We start from the raw sequence: 20,587 nt of genomic DNA on the forward strand, positions 1-20,587 counted from the left end.
GCAAAGGATGTGCAATTTGTGATTTATTTTATCTATTTTGAGGGGAGGAAAAGTTTTGTTATGGGTAGGATTCCCAGAAACCAGTAGGGGAAAAAAAAAAAGATTGGGCAAAATCCCTCAAAAACTGTCAGAAAATGAGTCATGAAACTGAACTGGATGTGGATGACTGCTCACTGAGTGTCTTTGTCTGGTATCAAACATTCCTTCTTCCTCCACTCCTCACCCCCCTTTTCATTTTAAGCTTGTGTAGTTATTCCAGTTATGGTATTAGCAATACTCTGATATATTCCAGTGTCAGCAAGATCAAAATCAGCCCTGGGAAACTTTCCTTTATGCTTCCTTCATGTGTTGTTTCAACACCAACAAGGCTGTCAGGTAACAGAGGCTGTCCATGAGCAGCCTGCTGTATGCAGAGCACTTAAAAACCTGAGGCTTAGGAGTGAAAGATCAGTGCTTTTTTGTGTGCCTTCTGTTCCTGCAGAACTGCTTAACTACATCATTTTATGAGCAGTTTTGTATGTTTTGCTGGATGAAAGCCTTAGCTGCCAAAACTGTTGGTATTGAATTTTTAGCAGTCATGCTAGAGTTCTCACCATGTTACATGATAACAAGCATTAGGATAGGATAAACCAGGCCAATGTTTTCCTTATGTCATTATTTAAAGATGTGCAGTCCTGGAGGATTCACGGTGGTCATCCTGTCCCCACTCTCTGGAGGGTTTCTGTATTTTAAAATATAAGTCACTAGATCAGAATTTTTCCATAGAGATAGGTTCTCCTGGCCCCAGTATACAGGGCTGCAGCTTCACGTACACATTTGGTATTTGGCCTGTTTGTGCCTTGAATCCAAGGATTAGTTATACCAGGAGAAATGGATAGCTCTTCTCACATTCCTTCCTTCTCACAACCTCTAGACAGGAGTGATTTCATTTTATGTGAAAGTGATGCTGCCATAAAACATTTCACAATAGCCTAAGGGCTAGAAGACTCAAACCAACACCTGAGAAACCTGAAATCAATTTTTGCCTGAGGTGTGCCACTGCATTATGACTTACTCCTGGGAAAGTGTATTTTGGGAAGTACCTTATTCTGCTGACAGGCAGTTAAGTATATTTTGAGGAGTCTAAGGCCCCTTCTTTTGGGGTTCTGACTGGGCTTATATGTGAGTAAGATGCCAAGCTGCTCGAATAAGGGCAGTTCTGGGCATGACAAAAGTAAAACTGCAGGTATTGTTGTGGGGGGTTATGGGAAAGGGAGGTGCCTTCTGAGTTCAGACATGTTCCTGGTGGGTGGCAGCTGGGCAGGGATTACAGTTTTGGATCAAAATGCATTACTGTTTCTCATCTCAATCCTGTAGTAGGTGTGTATATCTTTTATTAGAGCTAGCCCCTGTAGCTCTTTATCTAGATAGCTTGTAACTGCCTTGAATGGAGAGGCAAATAGATGAAAGCTTTAATTCTGCAAGAGCCGGTGCAAACCAAGTCCCTCTTTTGATACCCTTTGCAGTATCAGATACCTTGAAAACTGAGCTGGATCATGAATAGTGGTCTATGTCACTGCTGTTCTGTACCATTCTTCCAGTTCTACCGTATCATTAAATGTTCATGTGTTTTATAGAAAATATCAGACTATGAGAACTTGTGTCATTAATGGGACTTGAATACTCACTCCTTAAGGCTTATGCAGGATGGGTTTTTTGTCACTCTGCTTCTCTACCTAAGCATTGCCTGGTAAACCCTAGCTGATAGTGTATCATTGTGATAGCTTTAATAGTGTAAAATATAAAAGCAAAATCAGGTACATGGGGTGAAAAGGCAGCTCGTATTGAGCTGAGACAGTTGGAAAAATAGACAAACTTTCCTCAAGGTTTGAAATAAAAGTGAATCTCTATATTTTATTCCATCTGGGTGTCTTAAGTAGGGTCTGATTCAGTGCTGTGTGAAGGAGTCCTTCTTTCTCCCACTTGCAGTTGGAAGGGGAAGCTAAAGAACAGCTGAAACTGAATGTCTAACACAGGTGACACTCACCCCTGGCCTCAGGTTGTGAGAGAAGGGTGTAGAGAAGAACTTGCCTCACTACTTTTATGAAACTCTAGTTCCTTCCATCGGCCTTCCCAATTTCTGCAGCAAATACAACTTTTAATGTAGCAGAGCAAAGAAACCAAGCCAAGCCCAGCACAATATTTTACACGAATCAGTACAGACTCTTGTCTCTAGAGGATGATTCAAATTATTAGCTCCTCTGAATTGCCTGATGTTTTCCTTTTCTACAATAAGCTTAGGAAGATTAGTGTCACCAAGCTACAATTAGTCTTTATTAATTAGCCTAATTTGTAAATCCCTGCATGAAGAAAGAGCCTCCAATTTTAATGCCTAACTGCTGGTACAGTATCTCTGGAGGCCTTCAATTCTTATTTTCATGAGCATAGACAACAGACAACACTGGTAAAGTGTCTGGTGTTTGACCTTGTTCCATTTGCATTTTTATTAAAAAAAAAAAAAAAACAAAACCAAACAGATGTATTTTTCCATGTTTTGTTAAAAGAGCTAACAACAGCAATAGTTTTATCTCTGCAGGTGGGGGAATGATCACACCCTGTAAAAATAAAGGACTAACCATTCTTTGGCTTCCACTTTACACGAGTGTGTGGTCTGAGGTCCCAGAGCTGCGGGGATGTTCTGAACTTTTTAGTGAGTGCTTAAGTGAACTTTTTGGATAGGTGGGAACAGGCTCTTCATTTACTAATACATCAAAGTTTCTGTTAAGAATTTGTTTCAATTTATATGGTGAACTACTAGGGTGGTGAAAGATAAGATACAAATATAGAAGTTCCACAATCAAATTAGGAGCACTTTCAGAAACAGCTCTCATAAGCAGGTAGGTTAAATTTCTCTGTGAAGTAAGTCCATAAACAGAAATCCAGGGTGAGATCTGAATGTTAGTTGTGATCTTCAGGAAAAACAAGATGCTGGAACATTTTGCAAGTCAGAACTGAGTTTCCAGCTCATGGTTGTAGACCTAAGGTCTGCAGTAACAAGAGACAGGCTGGAATCGTAACACCTCACACTTATTATTTGTAATAGCTCTACCATGATGATGGAAAATCTACCCTTGTTATGAGCAATAACATTTTCCCCATTCCACAGACATGAAGATGCATCAAAGTAATCTGAATTGGGCATACATTTTCTTACATTTGTTGCAGACAATGAGACTCAGTTTCTGGACTCCTTTGCCTAAATTCTCATTTGTAAGTTGTTTTTAAGGGACATTTTGTCCACATTTCAAACAAACTGGAGACAAACCTGCTCCTACATCGAAGAGCACAGTTCAGAGCCAGCTCCCATTCAGTCCACTGTCCAACAGTGATGTGAGGAATTCACAGTATACGCTGTGCCAGACCTTCAGTATGTATGTCAGAACCATAAAACCCTGAGAATACTTGCCAGCCAGAGTTGCCTGGGGCAGACTCACACCGGAGTATTGGAGAGTCTGTAAATATTTCTACTTCCTCCCACTCCTTTTATGGACAAAGTATGAGTATTTGCCAAGCATCCAGTATTTTACCCAAAGTCTGAGAGTGCCCTTTTTACTTCCTGATAGTAAGGGCACACCTGTTCCAGAGAAAGATATTGCTATAAATATCTAAGAAACAAAGAGCTTTAATTACAAGCTTGCTTGAGTCTTGTAGCAGCTAGAGAAATGAACTCATCAATGACAAGTCTAAATCAAAGTAAGAACAAACCAAGCCATTCTACTTAATTGTGGTAGCTAGAGCCAGTTGACTTCAGTAAGCTATTTAAGAATGCATATATCCAGAAATGCATACCATAAAATGATACATCTTTCTCTGGGGAATGGCCTCATTCTCAAAATTTGAATTGCAGACTTGGGTTCCTTCAAAGCTTAGGCTTTTATAGGACTCCTTTTAGATACAAGAACTAGTACTGATTGATTTATTTTCTTTTTCTCTTTTAAATGAATTCAACAAGGGGATATTTTTCAGTGGAAAATATCTTTGTAAAAGTCCTTGGACGCTGTAAAAGAAAATAACTCTCAAAAGAGTTCAAGCCTAGCCTGGCCAATTTTTATTTTCAAAAGCGTTATTTCCATTTTTAACACAAGAAAGGTATTTTGAAGAACACATCTGAAAAACAAGCTAACTTCTTGCAGAATAAAAAAGAACAAGACCAGTTTTCATGGGCACTAATCATTAACATCCAGTTTTTTAAAGCCATATGAATCCCTCTCTAAATGGCACAAATGCTAAAACTACTTTTAATATACAAAGATGTTCTTAATTTACAAAGAATATCCAGGTAGCTTTAACAAGCCAGCAGACAAGAAAAGGAAAATTCTGCAGCTCATCTGCAAAGAAAGCGTGCGCCCGTAAAAAGCATTAAGCATTATTTTGAATGTTGCTGAAATTCTGCAGAGACCTACTTCAGAGATAGCAATCATTCTGTATGGGCTTAACTGCACACAGAGATATGTCATTTTCTACTATAAATACATTAAATGCAGTTGATAATAGGGGAACTGTATTGATACTCATCCATTTCTTTACCTCTCAGATATTTTGGAAGAACTGCATCGTACTCTATGGTGTTTGGCATTTTAAGAGTTTGTTTAAAAGCTGAAAAATCTGAAAAGAAATGAATTTGAAAATGGGAAACAGCTGAAATTTTATTATTTTATTAGATACCTCTTGTTTGATAAGAAATTTGAGACATTTTAGAAAATAACATTCCAAATAATACAAACATTTTACAATTGCAACTTACCATCTGTATTTAAATAAAACAGCAGCATAAGCCCACCAGAAGGCTAATGTAATTTTAATGTACCTCTGCACATTTTATGTTATTCAGGTTTAAAAAGTCATATTAGGTGCAGAAGAAAGAAGGGTCTTTTTCAGGGGCTAGATTTTGAAATAGTAAAAAAGCAACAGAGAGAGTCAAGTCAATAGGTTAGGAGAATTAGGCAAGGATACCAAGTACATTCACTTGCCTTCTACAAGAGCTTTCTACCTAGTTAAAGTGCTAGCATAGTGTCTATTGCTTTAAATATCACAAAGTTCACACCAATAATATACAGAAATAGGCAGGGTAGCATTTATTACACCCAATTTTTAATAAAAACTATTTCTCATAAACAGATATTTCTTTTGCATAAACAGATAAGTCTTTTGCATTATTGTGTATAAAAACACATATAATCTTTGCTTTTACACACAATCATATATAATTAATATATTAGAATTGCACAGCAACACTCAAAATCTACTTAATTTAGAAAAAGAAATTTTAGTTATCTAAAATAATTTTTGCAGTGTCTCACTTGCTGCTTAATAAGTTGGTTAGAATTCAAATACTAGAGAAACTATGCTTCATAAAAACCTGATCAACTGTCATTTACAAAGGTACAAAATATACAGCAAAGTTAATCTCTCATTAAATAAAATATACAGATTAGCTAATGTTACAGGTCATGAGCTAACACCTTATTTTAAGGGATACACTTCTAGGGAGCTTCTCTCCTCCCCCCAATATCGGAGAATTACACAACAGTTCCTTTCCCTGTATGTTTATGCAATGAGTCACATTCACTTTAACTGCTGATAACAGAGGACTGGGTTTATCACTCTGCATAGAGAGGCCAAAAATGATCCCTGGTGGAACTGCAGTAAAGTCAGTGTGAAACCCTAGAGATCAGTTTTGTCTAAGGTATCACAGCCTATTCATTTATTTATTTATAGCAATAACACCAATCATTATCACTGTGGTGGCTTTTAGTCCTCCATGAGAATTCTCATGTAATCTACCAATCAACCTACCATTAAAATAAAGTGTTGCCAATATACTCCACGATCACCCTGTTGTTAAAATAGTGAGCTATGAAAACTGCCTATTAATTCTTAAATGGATCTCCCTGATAATAAATGAGTTTTAATAAAAACAGCATGTTCCCACTTAAACCAGCCATTGTAATTTCAGTTTGGAATGAATGGTAAGTGCTTGTATGTTAGGTTAGCAAGGAAGTATAACACCAGCTACAACTACAGCAGTGTCACATCTCTGATGTTTACTCTTGGTCCAGGCGTATATTAACCATGGCAAAGCACCGGCCTAGGCTATGAAAGAATGGTACAACAAAAACATCTGTCAGGCTCTTCCATACAGTTTGCACTGAAGGCAGGACCATGAGACAGGTCTTCACAAAAGGCACCACAACCCTGCAAAAGAGAAAATGAAAAGTTTGAAGATTGGTGCTGCTACAGCACAGGGAAATCAGGATAATGAAACACAAGTGTGACATCTTAAGGAAGAGAAGTGGTTCTTTACCTTTTATAACTTCATAATATAAATATAAGTATTTAAGCAACTTGACCCTACTTTCTCGCAGTCATTCTCCATCAATTTTGTTTGCTCAAGGCCTCAATGTGCATGTGGTTCTCTGGCCAGAATCATTTGTATGCAACATGGGAGTGCAACACCAGGTTTCTTTTCATTGTGTCTCTGTTTACTAACTGGCAATTTCTTTATATACCATTTAGAATTATGAACTTCTGCTGTCTCTCCCTGGTCCTGGCAGGGCTGGTGTACATGATCTGCCATAGCCCTGCTGCCACCCACCGTGGCTGAAGAGCAGTCATCCCCTAAGGACTCACTTGTGCTGTGGTCATACTGAATGTGGGTCTTTAGGGGTTGACAGAAACACTATGTTCTCCAGTTTGATTTACTGGAAGCAGCCTTTACAATCTGTTCTTGCTCTGCTGCTTCTTCTGGTGTTTCTTTTATCCATCTGTCTCACAGGCACACACAAATGAACAGGCATGCATGCACATCACACCACTGGTGTCTCATTCCTACCTATCCCTGTTACAAGATGCTACAGTAAAACAGAAACAGGAGGCAACATCCAGTTACATCAGACTATTACAATACAGGTACACACCACATCTCAGAAAAATGGGCTGATCCTGTAACGTTCTTCATTCGTGAGTGAGAAATTAACATTAGAATATGGTCAGAACTCATCAGGGGATAAGATCTTTTTATTCACTCAGGGTGCACACTAGAAGGTATTGTGCTTTCATCTGCTGAGCTTTGGTAAGCATCTGGGGATTGCTCTCCACGTGTGCCAATTCCAAAGCAATGTCATTACTGGTGTCTTGAGCCAAGCATGCTAACGGTGGAGGAGAGCCAGAAGTGCACATACAGGCAGCTCAGCGGGGCCAGTGGATACCTGACAACTGACCACAATATTTTAAGTTATTCTCCTTCCATAATCATTTACTGGCCTAAACCTCTGGTCATTTCACTAAGCTGTTCTTACTTGGGTGCAGACAAACTAAATCTATACATAAATAATACTGAAGTTCTAATAGTACAAGGTTTTAAAAAAGTCTCTACCATACTGAACATATTTAATTCTAAACTAAGTAAAAGAAGCTATAGATTCTTTTGACAATGATAATAAACTCTGTTCTACTTTACTGTTGTATTCAAAATTTAGGTTCCCAGTCTTGCATTTGCATAATTCCACTGCAGAACTTTCACTAGCTTTGACTGGAATGACAGAAAACACCTAATTTAATACTTCATCATAAGTCTGAAAAAAAGTTGCTGTGTATTTACAATGCATACTCCCGAGATTAACAAAGTAGAAAAAACCTACCACATTTAAAAATTTTTGAAGGTTAGAAATGTACAGAATCAAAATTAATTATTTTCACTGTTTATCCAACAGCTTTGGTCATTCAATGCAAGCCATATACTAGTACACAAATGCTCTACTCAAAGCTAGCCCAGATGGATTTAAACAAGAATAGTTTTTCTAAAACCTTCTCTTTTGTCTGTGCTGAAACACCCTATATAGCACTGTGAGCATTACTGGAAAATTGTGCCTCTAGTTTTAAACTGAACCCTGTAAACTATGTGTTTATAACCACCTCTAATATCACTGCATATAGAATATAAAATTTATAGAACAAAAAATTGGGAATTAACCTGTTAGAATACAGCTCATAAACATCAATAATGCAAAGAAAAAAAAAAAAGGCTATTTTTCCAAGCAACACAGGGAAAGCACCAGAAATGGCTATTTTGTTTGTGCTGACTTTACCTCTTTTCCATTTCAGATAGTTTATAAGGACAATGTAATTGTTCCTTTGATACCATCTATAATCAATTTGGCCTGATTTTTAAAAACACAACTGAACTGGAGAGAAGCAGAAAACACATTTCTTTTGGACTCTCTGTTGACAGGATTACACAAAATACAAATAAAACAAATATCACAGTATGCAGAAGATTCACAGAAAGATGTAGAAGGCTGGAGAAGCAGTGATTATAGCACTTGAAATTGCTGTAGAGGTCATTCACACAGTACTGGAACTGAACATATTTTTGATTATTGGAACTCAATCTATTTTGATAATCTCAAGGAAAAGAAATATTAAAATGTTTTGGCAATGTTTTATAATCTTTAAGCACTTATTATTAAATTTTTAAATTTATGGTAAATGCATGCAAAACCCAATGTAGGCTGAATCCATAGGAGGATACACGAGACATAACAGCAACCAAAGCTAATTAATGTAAATAACTTTCAATTTTAAAATAAAAGCCTATCTACTCATAGGACAATTATTCAAACCTCTTTCCTCAGAGAAGAAAATCCTTTACACCAAGGTGAGTCATAAAAGGAATTTTCTAAGTTTTAAGTTATGTGTATTTACATGTGTACAAGTCTATGTCCCGTTCTGCACAGGATGTCTTATCCGACAGAGCGATATTTCCAGGTTACCAGGGGGTGTAATGTGCTGTCCGTGGAGTGACCAGTCACACTTAAAAATTAAGAATCACACGCCATTAGAAGCCATGTGTTTGTTTTTGTGACCTGACAAATATAATGCACCCATCCTTTGCTGTGGATTTAGCCTGGTCTGCACTTTTGTTCACAGACATGGTAGCTACCCTGATGCCCCACTGGTACTGCTAGTGTTACCATGTAATACCACATTGGGAAGAAAACAAAAGGTCTGTTGAATTTAAGCTGAAGACAGGCACCTATATGACCTCTCATTGAGTCTTGCTATGTGTATATGATATAAAATACCCCTCCTTCGACCAAGTGGGATGAATTGTGTCTTTTGGGAACTGTTGAACTGAAAGTGCCAATTACTCCATTTTTTCCCTCGTATCCTATTTTCTCTTTATTCTGTTCAATGCATGACATCTACAAAATTATACCTCTCAACATTTCTCACTTTTGCTCATGTTACTTTTTCTACTTGCTAAGCCCTTATCGAACACTGTCAAGAACCAAACACCTCTTGAAAAAGGCAGAGCACAATTTAATTCCCACTGATAATGAGAATCAACTTTTTACAGAATTGAGAACAATGTTGGAGTAGTCATGCACCATTAATTCAGGTTCTGGCTTCAAAGTGAAGATTCACATCTTCTCCTGTAATGTTTTTCAAAATGGAATCTCAGACATGTCTTAATATTATTTTTCAAATGTTCTGTGTTTCTGTGCTTAAATTATCTAACTCCAGGTACTACACCATGATTGTGAATTAAAAGTCTTGTGAAAAGATAGCTAAAAATTACCTAGCAGTTGTATAGTTTCTTGTTGCATGCCATTAACCATTGGGAGAAGTGAGGCAATGGATAACCACCAAAGCCTTTCACAATTCATACACAGTATTTGAAGTGCATTAAAATCAAATATTATGTATTCCAGGACCTGGATAGACTGGAAAAGATAAAACTACTCCAAAAGAAGCATCATTCACATACCTCCTTTTCCTAAACCAAGGGATATGTACTGGACATCAAGACAGCACCACCTGATTAACAGGTAGGCCTTCCTAGCTGTAGTGTAATTTATTTTGATTTTAAGCAGTCAGTAGGGACACGGTTTTAGGGTTGAATGTGATAGCAGCAGTTATGTAAATGAAATTGTGGAATACAAAAAGGAAAGAAATAACACATGTCCATATCTGCTTTTCATGTAAGTCCATGGCTCTGTCTTAGCACTGTGAAAGGAAGCTCAAGTGGAGAAGTGCTGTGAATATGTACTGCTTTAGCCTATGATGTACAGAGCTGAGTGAGCCCATCTCAGATCCCAGGCTCAAGTTATGGATCACTAATTCTTAGTGTAAATATGCAAAGTATCCGAATGCTATTCTGATAAGACTACAAAAAAGCATATATGACATTCAAGTGTTAATTTCCAAGAGGTTGCAAACATGTGTCTTGGAATACAAATCAGTCTCAGATCTACAAGAAATGTAACAAGTTTGCATGAGCCGCCTGTAAAACCAGTGTTCTGTTCATGTGCAAAAATCAACAACCTTAAGAGCTACAATGTGAGGCCATATTTAAAAACTTGCTCATTTCACAGAAAGATGTTACAACTCAGCGTGGCCTGTATACTCTGGTGAGAATGGCAGCCATCAGTAAAGGAAAAATGTGAAGTTGACCTCCCTGAACTTGCTTGTAAATGGAACATCAGCCTGCTAGCTGGCCCAGGTTCAGCCCATCAGTATCTTTTACCGTGTCGTGTGAAACCAGATTCTGGCTCAAGCACCCAGTTTGGGAACACAATATGCTCCACCTATATGGTCAAAAATGAAAATTAGTTGTATTACTGTATTTTTCTTACTTAGCTTTCTTTTTGAAGATGAATGACAACATTTACTATCAGGTGGGATAGGGTGTGATGGGGCAATTCACAAGGCACCCTTGAGCATGAGACATGCTAAGTTAGACTTACGTGGATTTTTAACACGCTGATGAAACTGCAACAACATGTGTGACATCAACAGAGCTTTCTGCTTGAGCACCTTCAGAAGTTGCTGAAACACTTTTGAATTTAGCCCCAGAAAAGGCTCCCTTACAACATATCAACATCACTGGCTTGGATGATAAAAGTGAAGCAGAGACTCTTAGTGGCAGACTTCTGGGTGGGTTTGCCCCAGGGTCTTCCCATGACATTTAAACAGCTGAAGACAGAGTTATAATGGAATTCCCTTTCTTTCGCGTACAAAACAGAGTTACTTTTTTTTCAGACCCAATGGGACTACAAGAGAACTAGTACCCTGTACTTAGGGCCTTTAAATGTGCACTGCTTTTGCACTACCCTCTCAAATGCAGCAACATTGAACTCCTCACTCGCATGATATCTGGAACATGAAGAGGTGCCAACTTAGAGATGCCAACTTAGTCTCAGTGTGTTCCACCTTTGTGTTGGAACAAATCCAGCTTGAGTTTGTGGGAATATGAGGCCTTTGGACGGTAGTACTGGATGGAGTCCAAGGGGATGCAGATAGCACTACTGAGTTATGTGATTCTTTCACATCCATCCCAGTGCAAGGAAGATCAAAACCAAAGATGAATTCTATGTTGACAATGAACCTGGGCAAAGAAAATGATTTGTTGGGGAAGCAAGTGTGTTCACAAGAAGTTGAGAGAAACTTTTCAAGTGAAGTGCTACATTCAGACAGTCCTATTTCACATGTACTGAGAACCCACAGTTCCTGAGATAGTCACTAGAGACTACGTGCATAAATAGTAACTGACCTCTGAGCCCTGGACCAGTAAAATCCTGTATCCAGTCTGTGAAATTCAGATACAAGATCCTTCTGAAGCACAAAAAAAAGTACTACAGTTTTAATAAATTTGACATTGATGAATTTTTCCACAGATATTTCACTACTGGAGATCTATATATACTCACCATACCCTTTTGGAGTCGCACTGCACACTATGACAGAGAGACAGCTGACAAATCTAAAAATCTGGGCAACACTATGCCTGTGAACTGTTTGTTTGTAACAATTTGGGAACAAGAGATACAGCAAGGGGGCCTCCCTAAACTGTACGGCAACTCCTTTGGATATTATGCAAACACTCTGTTCCAAAATTCAAGTTAATCAGTTTTCAAAGTGGCTTGACAATGTCACCAACACAAGCTTCCATTGTACTTCCAAAAACTGAAATCTGCACCCATGAGATTGCCACCACAGGTTCAGATAATCAATGTATTCCTACGGTTTTGAGTTCACTTCCAGTTTCTGTATTCTGTTTTCCTTGATAAAAGGAAAAGGATTCAAGGGTTACCCAAATCAAATTACACTTTACCCAAAACTCATGTATACAGAAAATCCTGGTTTGCAGAAACAATGTCAATAATTTGCATTCATCCCTTCCTCTACAGCCTTTTGGATTTTCAGTTCTTTCCTCAACCTCATTATACTCCCTGCCCTTCATCCTTTTCCACCATCATCTTCCTTTCTGGTCTCAAAGTACTCTTCCTGACATTTTGTGATCATATTATGCTTAAAGTACACAGGTTTGCTGTGACTTGGATGGGCGGTGTATGTGCCATGGCCAGAAGCAGCTTTCCTGAGCTCAGCAGGGCTTTTTGCTTAGGTGGAAGGGTTTTGGAGCACTGCATCTAAAGATAGCTATGCACCAGATGCAAGGCACTGGAACTACATTTCATGGCAGTAAAATAGAGCCAGCTGGGCCCTCAAAAGCTTTCTTCAGTCTGTGAGAAAAATAATGGAAGAGGTAACGGTACTAAGAAGCTAGTAATAACTTCAGGTGTTATATTTCTGCCTACATAATTAATTTAAAATACACGTTTGAACAAATTCTGCACTTCAGTTTAGAAAACAAATTCAGTCGCTATTATCCAGAAGCCAGCCAAGGCTGGAATGCATTGCTGTAGGTGCTGTCCAAGAGGGACTACAGGCTCTCTGCCCCAAGGAGCTTATATAGTCATGACAGACCGCTGGTAAAACCACGGCAGGGAACTGAATCACAGAGAAAGCAATGTTTCCTTTCCTGTTCCCTTAGAAATAAAGCAGCCAGTATTAGGTGATCTGGCTGGCGGTGCAGAGTCGGTGCCCGGTGGCTGGGCAGCAATGGGTGCTAGAGGAGGGGAGCTCGGGGGCTGTCGGCAGAGCCCGGACACAGCACGCCCTTACCAGATGTGGAGGCAGCTGAGCGTCGCGAAGACGATCCCCACAACCAGGGCCATCGGAATGGCGAGGACCAGAGTCAGGACTTTGTAGATCACGTACTTGCTGAGCTCAAACAGAGCGTGGCTGCAGATCCAGACCTTGTCGAAGGAATGGGTGAGCTCGGGCTCCGCGATCACGTCCTCGAACCCCACCTGGAAGAAGAGGAGGCTCTACCGTCACGGGGAGCTGGGCCCCGGAGAGCCCGCGGGGGACGCCCCTCGCCGAGGACCCGAGCCCCGGCCCCGGCCCCGCCCGCCCCCGGCCCGGCCCGGCCCGCACCTGCAGGTGGGAGTTCAGCCCGTGGGGGTCGCGGTCCAGCTCGTCCTCCGCGCACTTCTCCGCGTCCGACAGCGCGGGGCCGCCGCTCCGCGGGAAGTTGTCGTCGTCGTCCATGAAGATGCGGGTGTCCACTTTCTCCGTCTCCAGCCCCATGGCGCTGCCGCCGCTGCGCGGCTCCGGCCCGGCCCTGCCCCGTCCGCCGCCGCTGCCCCGCCGGGCCGGGCCGGGGCGGAGCGGGGCTGCCCGGGACACGCCCCGCGGGCCGCGCCGCCGGCGGGAGCCCTGCGGAGCCCCGGGACCCGCGGGCCGGGGTCGGGCTGGGCGCCCTCCGGCAGCCCCTGCCCCTCGCCCTGGCCGCCGCTCGGTGAGCGCCGAGCCCTCCCCGGGGCTGCCCCGGCCGCGCTGGGTTTCCCCTTCGTCTGCGGCGCCCGGCTGGCCTTTGTCAGCGCTTGTGGCATCGCAACAACAGGCAGCAGGAACAGAGAGCGGAGGGGATTGTGCTTGGGCCACGCTGGGCCGTGTCTGTGGTCCCTTTGCAGCTGTAGGGGAAACAGGGAAAGACGGGGGAGGAGAGGTGGGTCACCCCTGCCCGCCGAGGTTCCCGTGCCCGGCCCCGCTGGCCCCTCACACTCCAGCGGGATTTACTTGACTCCTGCTGCTTAAACTGCCTAATTTTTGCCGGAATAAAATACTGCATCTGCCATTCCAAGTATTTTCATGCCTTCTTTGGGTTTTAACTTCAGTCCATACAAATTATTTCCTCTATTTTATTTGTGAATGTGTTTTAAACATCAGAGTGATCTGTATAAAGTCACAAAACTATTATAATGACTATTATAATGCTAAAAGTACCTGTTAATATTGATATGCAGAGTGATCTCATGAGCTGCCAGGAATTCATTCTTGCTGCATTCAATAACCAAAGTCACCTGTCAGTCTCAGACAGAAGTGATATTACTAATCAATCATTCAGACCTGTTAAATTAGAGAGGAAGTTGCTACTTTTAACTTCCTTTAATTTTCACCACTACAATAAGTTAAGAAGAGCTTTAAGCTTTAAAAAGCTCACAAGAAAGTGATATAAAAAACAACTATTCAAAATTTGGGTATGATATCACTTGTTAGAATACTCAGGTTCATGCTGCATTTTTCTTGTCAGAAACTTCTGCAGAAAAGCTTTGCATCTATGTGTAACTCCTATTGATGGGCTTTTTTCTCCCATATTAGTGAGCTTAGTGATGCTCATGTAAATGTTTTGGACTAGATCTAAGAAGCCAGCAAATCCGAGTTTACAATAGGTTCAAAGGCAAGCAAAGGAGCAGCGTGATGACTCAAGACATATGAGCTGCATTTCTGCCCTGCTTTCCCCTTGCCCCTCCTGCCTTCCTCCATTACTCTTTGCTCCATGAGTGAGAAGAATAAAAAAACAATTGGAGTTGAGGTTCTGCCCTACCTTTCAGTGTGCTTCTGTTCAGCAACTGTTACTTTTTTTGCCTATTGATATGGGGATGTGAGTGCAGCCCAAAGGCATTCATCACGTTTCTGGTAGCTGCTTGTGTTAGGCACAGAAATTTGGATTTGGTGCTTCTGAAAAGCAAGGTAGGAGGCAGCAACACAGGCTCCCAAACTAGCTCCTTAGTTAGGGGGGGCTAGGCTGACAGAAGTCAGACCACACTGGTTTGTACCAACTATTTCCTACTTCTCCCCCACTAGAGACATGGATCAGGTACATGTGCGCAACCTGGGAGTTGCTTTTGAGCAGCTCTGCCCATTTCCCAACCCCTCCTGCTGCATCTCACTCAAACCAACCAGCTGGAGCTGCGAGTCCATAGCTTTATTGCTCAGTTCTAGCTTTCCTAAGAGCCAGGGAGTGGTTCTTCTTGAAAAATCTCCCAAATCACAGTCTGCCACTGGAGAGTGGGCTTGCAGTATCAGCCCCATTAATAAAAAGCAAATAGCTTTTCTTGTTCATGTCCATATACTTTTTAAAATTTGTTATTGTATTAATTGATAAACATTGAGAAAGCACCATGGAAAAACCAAGAGTTTACCTCTGTAATCTCTGAGGATTTGAAATAAAGTGGTCATGGAATTGCTCCTGAAAGAATAATATTTTTCATGGAAAGCCTATTTAAAAGCAATAAAAGCTCAAGTCTGCATATGACTGAGGATGTTGGTTATTAAAAGCCCCCTAAATCATGCTGTCTTCAATAACTTTGGTAGTTATTTTGGAAAAAGATTTGTATATGACTTATCTAGTGAGGTTGAGAGTAAAGTCAGAGCAGCATCAAGTTCTAATCCCTGGCTAATGCACAGAATAAGAGGAGGTATATACCACGTTCAATAAGGGGGATTTTTCCAGTATTCATGCTCAGGGACACCAGGCTCAGCTTTCTGCTTTTTCTCCATGGCTGGAGAGAGCACTTTGAAGTACAAAAGTAAGAGTAGAGGAAAAAGGACCATTAACCGTGTGCAAATCTTCTCCATTCTTACATGATATTCATAATATTCTCTAATAACCTTTGGGCAGATTTTTTTTTAAATTTCCATGTTGGTAAACAGCCAAGGAATTCTATCATGTGACACAAAATGTATATGTATGTGAGTGTTTCTATGCTTTGGCCCAGGTGTAGTTCTTTATGCGCTAAACTTCTGCTTGAAGTTACATCAGCTGTTGAAGAAATGTTATCTTCATTTTCTAATCATTACACCTTTTGCTGCAAGGTTTTTAACAAGTGAAATGGTGATATTGTTCATTATTATGAATTCTTTATATTAGAAGAGTCTCTCAGTATGTATTGTGGCACAGAGTACACAGCTATGGAACAAATCATCTCCCAAAAAGCTTGTCATCAAAAGCAGAGGCCCAGGGATGAACAGTGGATGCAGGCACACAGATGGGGTATCCAAAAGAGCAAGCAAGGCTGTGGTAGGCTCAGTAGATTCATTACTGTTTTCATACATATTGTTGGATAAGGACTTTTATGAACTGGTTTGGAGAAGGCTTATCTTGCATGTTTACTGCAATTCATCTGAGGTGTGAAGTGCAGCATAAGGAGAAACATCTCAGTTCACAAACAGATTTTTGGAAAGCCAAGATCTTGGCAAAAAAGTTTTCTTATCTGTCCTTGAAAAAAAAAAGGTTACATTTAGACTCTAATGTGTAATTTTATTGAAAAATGTGGTGTCCATTTAATTCTATGTTTGTTTTATAAGGATGTTCCTGTTTAAGCTTTGAATATTACTTTGATTATTGTAGCATTTTATAAACAGAAATAAACCATCTTTCTTGACCAGGGCAGGCATGTCAAATATGTATCTTTTGGCAACAGCTTTCACAGTTTTACTTAGCACTTGAGAAAGTGCTTGTCTTTGCAACAAGACCACAGGCAATGGCCAGTTGGGCCTCATCCCTTCTATTTTGCTTGTCAAGATGAGTTCAGCTCTCAGGATATCTTTTCCTGTTTTCTCTCTCTTTTTCCTTTTAAAAATATTTGTAGTTTAATCTAAAAGTATCATATAATGATTGTAATACAAAAAACACTTCACTTTTTCAAAGAGGTAAATACCAGGAGTCCTATTAATTTCTCTTGTAGTTTTAATGGGATTTCTACAGACGTGTACTTCAAATATGTAACTTTCTTTTCAAGATCAGTATTGAAAATCTTAATGATTTCAGAGGAGCTGTGAAAAGAATCTTTTATTTTACCCTCACATCTCTATGACATACCTGGGGAATTTCTGTTACTATCATTTCACAGATAGGCAATACACTGGGATACAAAAGGTCAGATGGGCTCTCAATATTTGTTTGTATTAGAAATGAGGTGTGAAAACAGTGGCTGTAGCCATTCCCTGACCATGCAGCATGTGTGGAAGGGAGAGGCAACTGCGCAGCTGAGATTTCAAGAAGTGAACAAGGCAATGTTAGTGGAAAAGTTGCAACTTCTTTTCCCAATTTTCCTTCTGATGAATTTGTGCCTGGATGTAAATCCACTTGAAGGAAGCAGTTGTAGAGAGCTGAGAAATTTGTGTGGCATTCAGGGATATCTGAGATGGGTTAAAATGAAACCTACCCTGAAGGGCCTTGCAAATTAAAGGTATTGATTAGAAGCTACGTTTTCTTATTTATACAGTGGGGAAAAAAAAAAGTCAAATAAATTGCATATTTGAGGAGTTTGCATAGGAAAAACCTGATGGGAGACTTTTGGAAAAAGTGTGTAAATCATTTGTATCCTACTTTGTCACCACTGAAGCAATGAACTTCACTTGGTCCATTAAAATGATAATGAGATCCTGTCTCTGTGTATGGAAACTCTCTTATGCTCTGTCGCTTTTCTTGTAATTTTTTTGTCTTATGGAGTGTAAAATTCACTGTTTTCAATGGCCAATCAATGCAAATAAATGTAAGCCATTTATTTACAATATAACCATTTATATTTAATTTGCTGAATTATATCCATTGCTGCTAAATTTAGCCAAAATCTTCTACAAAGATTTTGTATGTGTTGAGGTGAAAGCTGCTTTAAGAGTCAGAATAGAGTTGACATGATAAATATGTTCAGGTCAAAAACTGGTTATGGAAATGATTTTAGGACTCTCTGGATCTTTTTTAGCCAAGCTAAGTTAGTGGTGATAGATATGTTTATAGTAGCTTTCAGAATAGCTTCTGATTTCTAATATGAGAAAGGAAGAAAGCCAGTACTCCCATGAGGTCTCCTGAGTTGCTGTTTCGATGACTTAATAGTGCTCAAATAGTCTCCACTGAGGGATGAGAGATTTTGCTGCTTAATACCAACAGTGGGAATATGGCTCCTAGTGAGCAGATGGGGAGCATGGGGAACAGCAAAGGGGCTGGGCTCAGACATTTTTAGTTACTTCTTTTTTCTTTTCTCCCACCAATAGAATTTTGGAAATGTTTTCAGTGTGTTTTCATAATTCATTCTTGTTCAGCTTCCAGTTTTTTAAATTTTTTGCTTCTACCAGTAGTTTATAGGATGTATCATCAGCACTGTTATTAATATGTCAGTATATGTTACAGGGTGAAACTCACAGTGATTCACTGAGTCTCGGATTTGAATGCTGAAAGAAGTGGAAAGTGTAGTGAAAAGTTTCCAGGTTGGGACTAGGAGGCTATCTGTATGTATGACATGTATTAAATCATAGAATAATTAAGGTTGGAAAAGACCCCCAAGATCAAGTCCAGCCTTTGACTGATCACCACCATATTAACTACACTGTAGCACTTCCAGGGATGGTAATTCCACCACCTCCCTGGGTAGTCTGTTCCAATGCTGGACCACATTTTCAGGGAAGAAATTCTTCCTGATGCCCAGTGTGAACCCCCCTGGGTGCAGCTTGAGGCCATTTCCTCTTGTTCTGTCTCTGGTTGCCTGGGAGAGGAGGCTGACTCTCACCTGGCCGCAGCCTCCTTTCTGATGGTTGCAGAGTGGTAAGGCTAAACCACCCAAATCCCTCAGCTGCTCCTCATAGGAGTTACTCTCAAGCAAGACCTCTCACCCACTTTGTTTTCCTTCTTTGGACATCTTCCAGCACCTCAATGTCCTTCTTGTAATGAGGGGCCCAGAACTGGACACGGAACTTGAGGTGTGGCCACACCAGTGCCGAGTACAGGACAATCACTTCCCCAGACATGCTGGACACTTCAATGTTTACAGCATTACAGGGGCTAATATAATCAATGTTTCCTCTGTGTTTAAGCATAAGACTGAAGGAAAGTATAAGACACCCTAATGGGGTTCCTGCTCAGCGGGCCAGCTGCATTTTATGAAAGGTTGAGAAAGGGTTGTAGGGTATGAAAAGCTACTCAGCAGTGAATGACAACTCCAGAGGCTGTTCATGCCCCAGCCCTGCCAGAGCTGGGGAGCAGAACTATCTGCTTTAGCCTTGCAGCACGGTGGTCCAACAGCTGCTGCTGTTCAGCTGACTGGTGGTAGCTTGTTAAAATGTGTAACTCCAGTGTTTATGGCTGTTTACTTATATAAGCAGAGTAAAAAAAAGACATTAAAGCAGTGTAGTATGAAACCAGGACCTGGAAGCTCATCAGAGCTTCAGAGCTTGATCTCTTTGTCCACTGAAATGAGAAAGGAAAAGGGATATTGTGAAAGAAATATGGAAACAGCTTGGGTGCTCGTGGGATTTGCAGGAAGGGCTAGGTGATTTCTCTATGAGCATCCAAGTTAAACCAGATTCTAATGAAAAATGGTTATAAAAGCAGTAACTCCTCTTGGATGTTTTTTTTGCAAATGTCCTGTTTTTAGTTGTCAATGATGGAGGATCCTTTACCTTGGACAACACTGTATTTTTTGGAGGTTGCTGAATGTTCTGTTTTAATTCGGACTCTGCTAATGGTTGTTTTATTCTTTCTTCTGTTGATGAAGTGTTGCTTTACAGGAAGCTTTGTCTGGTGGGAAGCAGGTGATGACTGAGGATGTGAAGCAGTGTGCTGTCATTGATTGATGGCTTTTATAAAGATAAAAATCAAACTCCTGAACTCTTCAATAGTTACCACAAGCTTAGGTGCTTTCGATATTAAAAATGCCCAAAACTGGGTAATTTTTTTTCCTGAAGATGCAGATTTCTATCCATTTAGCAGCTGGATCAAATACTTCTCAGGTCTGTTTTTAAAAGCCATCTACCTGAAAAAATATGAAAGTCATTAGATTGAGACTAGAATTGGTTAATTTGCATTTTGTAGACTAAACTACATTTCAGGGGTTTGCTGCCACTAAGTTTTCCAGATGTTTTCTACAACTTACTGTGTAACAACTCTCTGTGTGAAAATCTCTTTATTCTTTTCAACAGTTTCTGCTCTTTCTATGCTTTGTGTACAGAAGAGGAAGACTGACCATATTATGCTTGAATTATGTATTTTTTTTTCTGTAGTTACCTTACAAAAATACTTAGGGTCTGATAAACTACTTTTGCTAAGATTGCATTTTTGGTCTGTTTGCAGTATGTTAATGACCCAGAAAATCTCTGAGGTGTTTAGTATGTTCTTATCCATAAAGTAGACAATAAAATTTTTTATTTATTATTCCTAAAATATAGAAAAAAAATTTCCATTCTTATTCATGATATAGTTTTCAAATGGCTTATTGAAAAGCCAGAAATATAAGTACACAGAATAAAGAATTTTTCCTTTCCAAGACTTTGGCCATTGGAACTTGTAAGGGTCTGACTTTTATTTGCCCAAGGATTGCTTCACGTACATGATTATTTGGATTTTTTTTCCCTTAAATTTAAA

At 40.0% G+C, this 20,587-nt stretch overlaps 1 protein-coding gene across 1 annotated transcript; it reads right to left on the reverse strand.

The window, feature by feature from the left end:
- Positions 1-4,064: 4,064 nt before the first annotated feature.
- CAV2 (caveolin 2) lies at positions 4,065-13,540 on the reverse strand. Its single transcript, XM_064422334.1, has 3 exons — positions 13,321-13,540; positions 13,006-13,193; positions 4,065-6,234 (listed from the first exon to the last, which is right to left on the reverse strand). Exons 1-3 carry the CDS (start codon positions 13,471-13,473, stop codon positions 6,084-6,086), a joined length of 492 nt encoding a protein of 163 aa, XP_064278404.1. The 5' UTR covers positions 13,474-13,540; the 3' UTR covers positions 4,065-6,083.
- Positions 13,541-20,587: the final 7,047 nt, after the last annotated feature.

The sequence above is a fragment of the Passer domesticus genome, chromosome 5, assembly GCF_036417665.1.
Source record: "Passer domesticus isolate bPasDom1 chromosome 5, bPasDom1.hap1, whole genome shotgun sequence".
In the NCBI taxonomy this organism is placed as follows: Eukaryota; Metazoa; Chordata; class Aves; order Passeriformes; family Passeridae; genus Passer; species Passer domesticus.